At 36.1% G+C, this 12821-nt stretch overlaps 1 protein-coding gene across 1 annotated transcript; it reads right to left on the bottom strand.

Annotated features, from left to right (window-relative positions):
- Window positions 1-4342: 4342 nt before the first annotated feature.
- LOC137623820 (uncharacterized) lies at window positions 4343-12296 on the bottom strand. The gene is made up of 2 exons (XM_068354632.1): window positions 12253-12296; window positions 4343-7081 (listed from the first exon to the last, which is right to left on the bottom strand). The coding sequence occupies exon 2, from the start codon at window positions 7070-7072 to the stop codon at window positions 5369-5371; it is 1704 nt and encodes a 567-aa protein (XP_068210733.1). The 5' UTR covers window positions 7073-7081; window positions 12253-12296; the 3' UTR covers window positions 4343-5368.
- Between the last annotated feature and the right edge of the window lie 525 nt (window positions 12297-12821).

The raw sequence follows: 12821 nt of genomic DNA, 5'->3' as shown, positions 1-12821 counted from the left end.
TATAAACTATAAAAAGACTTATGGCAGCCTGTTAAAAATTTGCTGCAAATTTGAACTTTTGAACTACTGATTCAATTACCCAATTAGGAAGATCATTCCACAACTTGGTCACAGGAGGAATAAAACTTCTAGAATACTGTGTAGTATTGAGCCTCAGATGGAGAAGGCCTGGCTATTAAAATTAACTGCATGCCTAGTATTATGAACAGGATGGAACTATCCAGGAAGATCTAAGTGTAAAGGATGGTCAGACTTATGTAAAATCTTATGCAACATTCATAATGAGCTAATTGAACGACGGTGCCAAAGATTAATATCTGGATCAGGATTAAGAAATTTAATAGACCGTAAGTTCCTGTCCAAAAAATTAAGATGAGAATCAGGAGCTAAAATCCATACAGGAGAACAATACTCAAAACAAGGTAGAATGAAATAATTAAAACACTTCTTCAGAATAGATTGATCACCAAAAATCTTTTAAGACTTCCTCAATAAGGCAATTTTTTTTTGTGTGCAATGGAAGAAGACACAAACCTTATGTGTTTCTCAAAAGTAAATTTCCTGTCGAGAATCACACCTAAAATTTTAAAAGAGTCATACAAATTTAAAGAAACATTATCAATACTGAGATCCGGATGTTGAGGAGCCACCGTCCTTGACCTACTTACAATCATACTCTAAGTTTTGTTAGGATTCAATTTCGTACTCCATAATCTGTACCACGCACTAATCTTAGCTAGATCTTATTGAGTGATTAAGCAACCGCAGATCTACATTCAGGGGATGGAATTGATGCAAAGAGAGTATCATCATTGCATATGCAACAAGCTGGTTTTCTAGGCCAAACCACATTCATGTGAATAAGTATAAAGTATTGGGCCAAGAACACTACCCTGTGGAACACCAGAAATCACATTCTTATACTCACTATGAAGCCCATCAACAACAACTCTTTGAGATCTATTACTTAAAAAGTCAATAATAATACTAAGAATCGACCCACCCACTCCCAACTGTTTGAGTTTGAAAACAAGGACCTCATGATTAACACGGCCAAAGGCAGCACCAATATCAAGGCCAATTATACGAACTTCCCGACCACAATCAAGGGATTTCTGCACACCATTGGAGATTGTAAGAAGGGGATCACATGCTCCAAGGCCTTTACGAAAACCAAATTGCAAACTAGGGAGTAGATGATTACCTTCAGCAAACCTATTAAGACGTTTTGCCAGAAGACGTTCAAAAACTTTAGATACTATGGGAGTTGTGGAAATTGGGCGGTAATCAGTGGGACTTGAGCAATCACAAACACATTTACACAGTGGAGTAATATTACCAATTTTCAAACAATTGCTAAAAGCTCCTCTTCTTGCTAACTTGTGCAAAATAACAGATAACTTTGGAGCTAAGAAATTTGCAGTCTTTATAGAAAATAAAGGAAAAAAACAATTTGGGTCCACACCTCCAAAAGCATCAAGGTCCATCAACAGAGCTTTAATTTCACGAGCTCAAAAAGCTAAACTAGTTAGTTTAGCCTTAGATAAACAGGAATAAGGAAGTTCGAGTTTCACATTACTCTGTTTACTGTCAAACACATCAGCCAAAACCTATATATATATATATATATATATATATATATATATATATATATATATATATATATATATATATATATATATATATATATAAAGTATATACACATTATATATATGTATATATATATATATATCTATGTATATATATACACTTATATGTGTGTGTATGTGCCAAATAATGATATTCACCGCTCAAGTTTCTCTTTTTAAAATTCCCAGTCCCATTATTTCTCCATTAGATTACCAAAATAGTTTTATGGCTTCCAATCGCCAAGTGAATTGAAAATACTTTCTTCCCCGATATACATTTTCTATCAAAACTGTAACCAAGTTACTGGAACAGGAATCGAAAATGTAAGATTAAAAGACGAACGAACATTCAATGGAATTATATGTAATAGAGGAAAACCAACTGTTGTACTATAACTATATTTAAAAGGTTGGACAGAAAAATGTAAAAATGGACGCCGGAGCCCAATTACAATGGAAGGGCTAAAAGGTGGGGGCAGATGGGTGATGGAAGGACGCTACAAAGAACCTTGATTATTGCATACACTGCTCTGCGTAAGGTGCACTGTAGGTATTAAACCACTCCTCCCAAGACACACATGGAAGAATGGACAAATATAACCCATTTCATTGTCCTTTATGTATATGTGGCTAAAAAATCAATATAAAACCTGAAAATTTATCTTCATAAAACACTTTATATTAGCAAATTAATTCAACAAGATTCTGTAACTATCCAATCAGGTGATTTCAAGAGCCTCGATAACCAAATACCTCCTTTGATAACCTCTCAAACTTCTTCCCAAACTCTTAAGCTCAAATTGTAAAAATTTATGAACCTTTGAAAATTGCAAGTTCGGAAAATGTGTCTAGGCACAAAGTCCATCAGTCTAAAAGCGAGTCACCACTGAAATGGATAATGAAGTTGGGAAACTTTCGGTTTGAAAAGGAATCGGGAATCGAAATTAACTCTTAAAATATCAGCATAACTTCTTGATGAAATGGAGGAAATACATATATTTGAGAGAGAGAGAGAGAGAGAGAGAGAGAGAGAGAGAGAGAGAGAGAGAGAGAGAGAGAGAGAGAGAGAGAGAGAGAGAGAGAGAGAAATGGCCTTTCGGAAAAACTACTCAAGATAATTTTGTGCAGTAATTGGTGAAGAGAAATTTGAGATAAAAAAAATGTTATTATCAGTAAATTTGAGAGAGAGAGAGAGAGAGAGAGAGAGAGAGAGAGAGAGAGAGAGAGAGAGAGAGAGAGAGAGAGAGAGAGAGAGAGAGAGAGAAAATGTTCTTTCGGAAAAACTTCTAAATATAATTTTGTTCAATAAGTGGTGAAGAAAAATTTGGGATAAAAAGAGTAATTATCAGCAAATTCGAGAGAGAGAGAGAGAGAGAGAGAGAGAGAGAGAGAGAGAGAGAGAGAGAGAGAGAGAGAGAGAGAGAGAGAGAGAGCTCATCCTTTAGCAAAAAAAAAAGTCTGCCATAACTTCCGGTACAGTAAAGATGCAAAAGAGGGGAAACGTCAAACACGAAACTAGAAAATGACCTCACAAACTTGTGCAATAAAAGCCGATCCTTTATTGGGACACAGAGAGATTGGCATCTTTACTCTGAGAGAAGAGTTTGGGCGAAGATAAATTTCAGAATTGGTTCCGATGAAATGTCAAGATGAAAAGCCTTATAAAAGTCTTCCTTATCAGAAGGTTCATTGACCCTTCTATTCTTTTGCGTCGATCTAGGAGATATTTGTTTGGGTGGCCATTGATGAACTGCCAAAAACCAGCAAGTTTTTTGTTTGGGTGGCCATTGATGAACTGCCAAAAACCAGCAAGTTTTTTGTTTGGGTGGCCATTGATGAACTGCCAAAAACCAGCAAGTTTTTTGTTTGGGTGGCCATTGATGAACTGCCCAAAACCAGCAAGTTTGTCATACCGTCGGCCTCTCCAGTGCTGAATTCCAGCTATACTTGCTAGGGTAATTTTTTGAAAGGGTGACCACCTAGTTATAAAAACAAGCTACTTTTGCCCATACGGTATTGATTGGACACTGGACTAAGAAATAAATGTTAAGCAACTTTCGCAACAGACCTCAGGAGTCTGGTATGAGTGGCAATGTGTTACATTTTAGCTTGGAGGTAACGTAAGAAGTGCTTGTCTCTTTGACATCACCAAAAATCACAGACTAGCTTACTCTAATTTTAATTTTTTTTAATCCATTTTTGCTTAAGGTTGGGCTCTGTATTTCACCAGGTAAGAGCACTATCCCAGATCAAAAGCTGCCCTTTTTTTGTGGATTTTGATGCCAATTTATATATAAAGTTGGCATACTATAAGATACTAATGCTAGCACCTCTTCACCCCTCTCCATACCGTCGCGAATGCCTGCAGTACCTCGATTATAAGAACCTGGTAACCTTTCCAAGTCCCTTAACTCCGATTTCTGCATCAAGGAGGCTATGGACCACCTCTCCATCAAGGGCAAAAAAAGACGAAAATGCTCGACTACAATTTTGGCTATCAACACTGGTTACTTGTCGAAAACTTAACTTACGCTAAGATAAGCGATAAACATATATTGGTGTGCTACTGTCTTAAGCACACATTTGAGTATGAGTTGTTTTCAGATGTATTTAGATGGTTTATTGAACACATCTTGGTGGTTTTTTAAGTTTTATTGTATATAAACAACTGAGTTAAACATCTCCATCACTGGAGGAAGCTGTGTTGGTCCACATGACCAATTCTGGTGAAGTTTAGACAAGAACTGAACAAATTACTGATATCCCAAAAATCGTACACTTGCTTTAATTTGGATAAGTGACGGAATCGGAAGACACCTGCATCCGGTGACGTCACAAACTTTCACACGAAGAGTTAATGTGTTGACACTAAGAAAGAATGACAACTCAGCATCTTACATCCTGTACACAATTTGAGTTGACCATAGCAAATCTCACGGCCAGCTCTTCCAACCAACATGACATATTACGTCATTTGTTTTAAACATGTAATATTACTATTCTAATCATTACATATGCTCGGCCAGCTATCTCAATTTTTTTTTTTTACAAAAATTTAACAACAAGCCGAAACATGGTTATTAGGTGTGACTGGACATACGTATCATTCATTGTCCAAAACTAGCTATATCCAACTGAGGACGAATGTCCAAACAGGCACACCAAAACTAATAACAATAATGCATACAAAAAAAGATATTACCAAAGCAAAAAGAAAAATGCATGATAAAACCAAGATCATACATATGGTACATTGCTAGCAAATGATTACATGGTACCAAAAAACAAAACAAATTCTGACTTACAAATGATTCGGTAACTTGATAAAGAATAATTGTTACCTTTGTCAGAAACAAGATACTCAACATTCAGTGCACAAATACGAATTCCTGGTACGTACACGTACCACGGTTTCGTACATATATATATATTTATATATAGGGCTGATACATTTTATTAGATGCCCATAGATTCTGTTATATATCTTATATATTTTTCTTTTTTTTTTTTTCTCTTTTCTTTTTTAACATTCCGGCTTATATATTTTTTATTAGATGCCGAGAGAAAAAATGATTTATATCCTTTTTTATTTTATTTATTTTTTTAAATGTTATTTTAAATGTATTTTTAACAATGCAAATGTAGAGAATTTCTTTAATTACATATTACTAGCGTACTAATCAGCTTTTCATACAAACATCAATCCGACAAATTACTCCCTTAGCGAATGAGGTGGCCACTCATACAGCTTTGAACTGGATTAAATAGGGGGTATTGTCAGGGCTATGCAACTCATTCCTTTGTAGCTGCTTGCTGTGCCGTAACCTACGCCAAACAAGGATGTTCACGGCGATAAATATCATCACCGTGAAACACAAACTAGCCAGTATTATGGGGTGAAGAATCTCTTTGTAAGTCGGCGACAGGTGGTCCTTTTCGGTAAGTTTCATTAAGTGTTTCGCCACACTTCCTTTATAGGGGAGAGGAAGTGCGGGCGTTGTAGAGGTCCACGTGAAATTCGCGAAGTAAGCACGTTCTCTGATGATTGTCCGTAGGCCAGTCACCATGGAATTCGGGGAAGTCCCGATACAGCCATCTGCTGCGACGAAGATGTGGTTGTGGGATGTGGATCCGTCAGGGCATGATATATTGAAGCCGTCCTTGTCGTATCGTATCCACGAGCCATTATTTAGTCTGCAATTGAATTCTTTATTGTCAAAGGGATAAAGCTTATCCAGACAATTTTCACTTGTATGGGAGAGAGCACCGTCTAGCACTATACCTAACTCGCATGAATCCATCAAGTTTTTACGGAATTCAAATGAGTCAGCTGTACATATTTTTCTATCCATTGCGTCTGAACAGTGAGTTAATTGATTTAAGTCTTTAATGACCGTATATGTTTCCTTGTCTGGGGAAATCAATACGTGTCCTGTCAAACTGGATATTACTGGATTTGAGTGATTCGTCATGAAAGTCGGAAATGGTGATATCCTGTAAGATTGCCAGGCATCAGAAGAATCAAAGGGAATTGTAATCCTAATCTTGTTATTATCTACGTTTACTGTAATTAGGCTGTAATAAAATTCTAACCTATGTTCGTCTAACAAAGGAACATAGCCTAGTTTATCCCTAGTGTTCTCCAGAACTAATTTTAAGTAACGTATAGGCAACAAATGGGGCGACAATACACCTTTAGTTGCTAACGTGATAGCTTCTACATAATCCTTGGATTTCTCAATGAAATGTGCAATTCTGTTATGTATGTGATCTATCTTTGAATCATAATACGTTAATGTTGCTAACAAATCCTGTACTTCCATAATTTGAACGACATTATCTGAATGTTCATTTAACAAATCCATAATTTTATTGATTGAAGCTAACTGATCCCTTAGTTCTGACATAATCAATTCATCTTTATGAGTCAAGAACTCAATTTTCTTATTTTGATTACTAATTTTAAGACGATTGGAAAGTCCTAAACCTAAACTTGCAACAGACCCAAAGATGCTTAATGCAGCATAAATGAACGGATTCCGTCTTTCTTTTTGTTCGTGTCCTACAGTCCACATCAAAAGGTCATAAGCCAAAGATCCTGTCTCTCCAGTCTTATTCTTTAAGTCATCAGATAGCATCTCTGCAATTTTTAATGTTGAGCTAAGCAAACTCTTAGTAGTCAAATGAAAATGTCTCCTATGCAACTCATCCAATGATGCAGAAAACCTTGAAATGGCGGTTCTTAAGCTAGTGACATCATTCTCTTGAAGAAAAATTGCTTGCATATGCACTTCGACAATTACGTTGGTTGATGTAATAAAAATGTCTTCTTGTCTTTCAACTATATTTCCATATTTAAAATATATATTCTTAGTCTTAGAACTCATCCCATACGAAAAAAATGTCTGAGCGAACAATATCACTCCCAACAACAAAAAATTCATCTTGGAAACCTGTAACGAGAAAAAACATATGTAATTACTCCTGTATTAAAAAGAAAACTTTTAAATTGAAATTAAAATTTTTCCTCACTTCTTTTTAATTTCTTATGTGAGACAATGGTACTATTCTCTCATCCGTGGGTTGGGCTACATTTTGAATTCTAAACCTATTGGCCGTTAATATTTCCAAAATGTTAAATGGGCCTTCAAACTTAGGTGTTAGTTTATAGTTGAGCCCTTTTCTGACATTGATTTGAATATAGATGTTATCACCCACGGTATATGTTTTAGTTGGTTTCGCTATTTTATCATGATTCCTTTTCATTATGATTTGTGATTCTTCTAAATTCTTTCGAAGGATATCATATCGACTTATACTTGCATTTATACATTCTTTTAAAGGATTTGATAGATTAGTTGTAGGCGTTAATACATGGAAAGGTGTTCTAACTGGGGTACCATACAATGCTTCATGCGGTGACATTTTAATTGATATATGATATGAATGATTCAGAGTACTCAGTGCCGCCGGTATTGCAATATCCCAGTTGGGGTCTGATCCCCCTAGTGTTACCCTTAATATATTTAATATCTTCCTATTTGCTCTTTCCACTAGCCCATTCGACTCTGGGTGATATATCATGGTATTGATCTTCTTTATTTTGAGGAATTCACACAATGAGGTAAGAAAGTGATTATTAAATTCACCACCCGAGTCTGAGATTATCATGTGTGGAATTCCATGTTTACAAATGTAACACTCGTAAAACTTCCTAGCGCATTCAATCGCAGTTTTAGTTTTAAGCGCTATTAGTTCTGTATATCGAGTTAAAGCATCTATAATTACTAAGAGGTGCTTATTCCCTCTGTCTGACTCGTAAAATCCTGTTAACAAATCTAAATGTATTCTTTCAAAGGGTTGATTGGGAACAGGATAAGTTCCTAAGCTAACAGGTGTTTTCGTATGCCCTTTGTTTTCCTGACATGTGCGACAATTAGCTATGTGTCTTTTTATATCTGTAAGCATTGTATGCCAATAAAACAATGATTTGGCTTTCTGTGACATTAATGAGAACCCAGGGTGTCCATGTAATGGATTTGAATGCAACCAATTCAGGACAGTGGAAACAAGTGAGTTTGGTACTACTACCTGGTCGTTAGTTACATGTGGTGTATTGCGGGTTTTCCTTGTCACAGTCCTACACAGAATATTATCTTTGATTACATAATTCTGCTGCTTATACTTTATATATTCTTTTTCTTTATGATTGCCTTTCAAAGCATTTATAATTGTTTCTATTTTCTGATCTTTTCTTTGCTCAGTCTGTAACAATTCAGCACTCCAGCCTAAATCTTCTTGTTCAGATATTGTTTTTACAATAGGCATGGATGTTGATATATCTATTAATTCAGCTAAAGACTCCGTACAAGATGACACGGGGTTGCGTGATAATGCATCCGCAATGATATTTGCTTTCCCAGGTAAATACCCGATTCTTGCGCCAAAATCTTGAATGATTAAATGCCACCGAGTTCGTTTAGGGCTGTGATTGAAGCCTTTAAAGAACTCTGTTAGTGGTTTATGGTCAGTAAGAACCTTAACGGGATAACCGTAAATTATGAACTTAAAATGCACTAGCGAATTAACAATAGCTAGTCCTTCCTTGTCTATTACTGCATATTTACTTTCGGAAGTTCTCAATTTTCGAGAATAGAAAGCTATCGGGAAAAACTGTTTATCATATTGCTGAAGCAATACCCCTCCCACTCCTAAGTCTGAGGCGTCTGTTGCAATGAAGAATTCCTTACCGAAGTCAGGAAATTTTAAGATAGGAGAACTACACAGTTCATCTTTCAAAGTATTAAACGCCTGTTGATGTTGCTCAGACCATATGAAATCTACGCCCTTCTTCGTAAGATCAGTTAAAGGAGCGGCTATTATTGAATAGTTGCGTATAAAACGCCTGTAATATCCACTACAACCCAGAAATTGCTGTATTCCCTTGACATTAGTAGGTATGGGAAAATTACGTATAGCCGACACCTTATCATGGACTACTTTAAGACCTTGGCTTGACACCATGAAACCCAAATATACTAATTCTGTTTTGAAAAATTCACACTTACTAATCTTTACCCTTAAGTTATGTTGTCTTAATCTCTGTAGTACTAGTTCTAACTTACGTAGATGTTCTTCTAAGGTGTTGGAAAAGATTACAAGATCATCCATATAGGCATGCAATATATCCCCTAACAAGTCTCCAAACACTATGTTAATCATTCTTGTAAATGTTATAGGAGCACAACGTAAACCAAAAGGCATCCGTAAAAATTCATAATGTCCCCTGGCTGTGCTGAAGGCTGTGTATGGGATACTATCTTCTTCTAATGATATCTGGTGAAAGCCTTTAAGTAAGTCCAAACTGGTAAAATATTTATTCTGACCTAACAAAGACAAAATATCGTCAGTACATGGCACTGGGAATCGATCAGGGATCGTTTCCTCGTTTAGACGACGAAAGTCGACACAGATACGCCATGTTCGATCTTTTTTCGGTACAACTATTAAAGGAAAATTATAAGGGCTATTTGATTTTCTAATGACTCCTTCCTCTAACATTTTACCTACTTCATCATTTATTTCATTCTGGAATTTCATAGGGAGTCTGTACGAGGGTACATATATAATTTTCTGTTTGTCTTTTAACCTTATTTGATGCTCGATCACATCTGTTTTCCCTAAGGATCCATCCGTAGTGGAAAAGACATCTGTATATTTATTTAAAAGTTCAAAAATTTTTTGCTGAATTTCTTCGTCTTGAATGTCCTTACTGATTTTATTTTTAATAGATCGTAAAAGGGATTCATCCGCAACTGATTGAGAGTGATTGATTTCAGCAACGGTAAGAATACGATGTTTATAAACTTCTACATCCAAGATATGTTGATTTTTGTGAATTACTAAAGTGTTATTTAAATGATTACAGACTTCGATATTACATTGCTGATGTGAGCCTACTGTATAAATAGCTTGTGTGACAGACAATCCGTTGGTTTTCAAAGTATCGGAAAGGATTAATATTTCAGATCCCGGTAGTGTTTTCTTTATTTGCACTATTAAATTCGAAGGTATGTTTGGTTCGATATATTGCGTGCAAGATGATATTACGGGTGAACGAGAATTCTGCTGGGTCGCGTGTATTATTTCTTTATTAGTGAGACAAGTTATTGGTTCTTCAACGTACGTTACGGTTACATTTGTCGTCTCCTTATTATCCAAAACAGACTTTAAAGTATTAGAAGACTTATAGAATTTCCCTTTGATATACACGCCGTGCTTTGCAGGAGCTAAGATAATGTTTTGATTTCCCATAGATGGGTATCCTATAATTACAGCTGGATACATATTAATGTTTTTCACAACAACAAATGTATCGGCAAACGTGCGATTACCGACTCTGAACTGAATATGAGTTATGCCTATGACGTTTAATTCATTATTTCCTATACCTGAAAGTCTGATTCCTGATTTTTCAATCGGAAAGTTCGAAAACAACAAATGATGCGTCTTCAAATCCATAATATTACGTGGACTACCAGAGTCAAAAAATAACGTAAAGGATTTGTGTTCTAAATTTACAGCATATAAGGTTGGCCGTAACTCATTTTGGCTTATTATTGTATGAATTCGTTGCAAATCTACGGGAGCATGCACTGTTTTACTTAATTCGGCCGTGTGTTTCATAGGAAAATCTATTGTCTCACATTTATCTGATAAAACATTAAATTGATTATTCAATACTATTGATGTTGACATAAATGACCTTGACCCAACATCACTCTCTTCCCCTCTAGAGTTAACTATGTGGTATTTGCTTTGTTCTGCACATTCTGAAAATTAGGCTGACTTTGCGAGGTCTGGTTTGACGGCCCAGGCTCAGCGATATTTGAAGAAGTGTTTGTTTGTTTCGGACTCTGAACTGCATTGACATTTTGTTGTTTCTTCTTATTGTTAAAATGAGGATTTTTCTTTTTATTTCCATATGGAACTGCCTGTGGAATTGACTGTGTATTTCTAGGATATTGTTGTGTCTTACGCGCGTAACATTGACTATAAGAATGTGATCCTGTGTTGTGAACTGAACAAAATTTCGTTCTACAGTCTGCGCTTATGTGACCTTGACGTTTGCAGTTGTAACACGTCACTCCCGCTACTGGATTATTAATTACGTTCACTGTTTGTGGTTTTGTTTCATTCTTAGCAAAAACTTGAGTTAACACGGGATCGAGATCTGGACACTTGGACATGTGCTTCTTTATCTGTTTATAGACATCCAATTCCGTACTTGCAGGCATTAACTTCTTATCAAAGCACCGCACTAAAGCTTCAGGCAACATAAGTGTCATGCAAGTTAAATACATTAATCGTAAAAAATCTTTCACGGAGATATTATCGTTAGTAACCCAAGTGGAATTACCTAAAATGTCCTGATATTCGTTAAGCCTATCAGCTATGAGAGCTGCTCTCTCAACAACATTAAGCCGATTCATAGTGGCTTGATTAAGTGTATTTCGTAACGTTAACACCACATCCAAAGCTTCCTCACCCCCATAGATCGCGCGTAACCTAACTTTGAAATCATCCCAAGTAACTGCTTCCTGAAATGAAACACCTCTTAAATACGCACTCGCATCCCCCTTAGAAAAATCTATAAAACTTTTAGCTTCTTGTAATTGTACAAAAGGATCTACGATTTGTTTGGCATTTAAATGGGCATCAACGGATGAAATCCATGACTCCACATTTTGTGGCAAGAACCCGTTGACACGGCCTTGAAAAGGAAGGATTGCTGACCTGGCATTTACAAGCGTCACAATTGGAGGAGGATTAGCCTGGCCTACACCACTAGGTCCAGGGGTAGGGCTGACAGGAGGAGCCATGACTGCTGTATTCTTTTTTTTTCTATCTCTTTGACCCCTTTCAATCCTATCAAAATATCTATATGAGTACAGACGCCCACTGCGTAAACGCATATGTATAATAAAATTCCCCCAACAATGTTACTAATCCCAATACATTTCCCCCCAAGAGTTTATGAAAGAAAAAGGAATTAGCACAAAGAAAGAAAAATTCTAAATGAGAATTCGGAGTTTCTTATAACAAAGTTTAGGAATTCACTCACCCCAGTAATATTTGACTAACGACTTGTGACAACTACACTTCACTGCACAAACTGAAATGAATACAAAATCTTTGTACTTAGCTTTATATGTAGTCGAGTCGTCTCTCTCTCTCTCTCTCTTGATGTTTTGTTAGCGATGTCTCGTTCTAGTTTCTTGTAGAATGTAGGTCTTCCTGGATATGTTTTGCAATAGTTGAATGCCAGTCCTTGGGTTTCCTAGGATGTTGATTGAAGATTCTATTTGTATACTAACATATGTTGGTGTTAGCATTTTCGTTGGACTCAGTCAAAATTGTAGATATTTGTAGATAGTTCTGAGTTCTTGAAGATCTTTATCAGGTATTACAGCTTTTATGTTGAAGTCTTGAAGATATATCTCTGGTTTTACAGCTATTTATTTTTGAAGTCTTGAAGATATTTCTCTAATTCTTAGAGTATAACCGCTGTCTTTGAGTTTAAGCGCTGCCACCATTTATTGGTGTGCTACTGTCTTAAGCACACATTTGAGTATGAGTTGTTTTCAGATGTATTTAGATGGTTTATTGAACACATCTTGGTGGTTTTTTAAG

This window comes from Palaemon carinicauda, chromosome 30 (genome assembly GCF_036898095.1).
Source record: "Palaemon carinicauda isolate YSFRI2023 chromosome 30, ASM3689809v2, whole genome shotgun sequence".
NCBI lineage: Eukaryota > Metazoa > Arthropoda > Malacostraca > Decapoda > Palaemonidae > Palaemon > Palaemon carinicauda.
The sequence above is the reverse complement of the archived record's forward strand: the minus strand, read 5'-3'. Positions and strand labels throughout refer to the sequence as shown.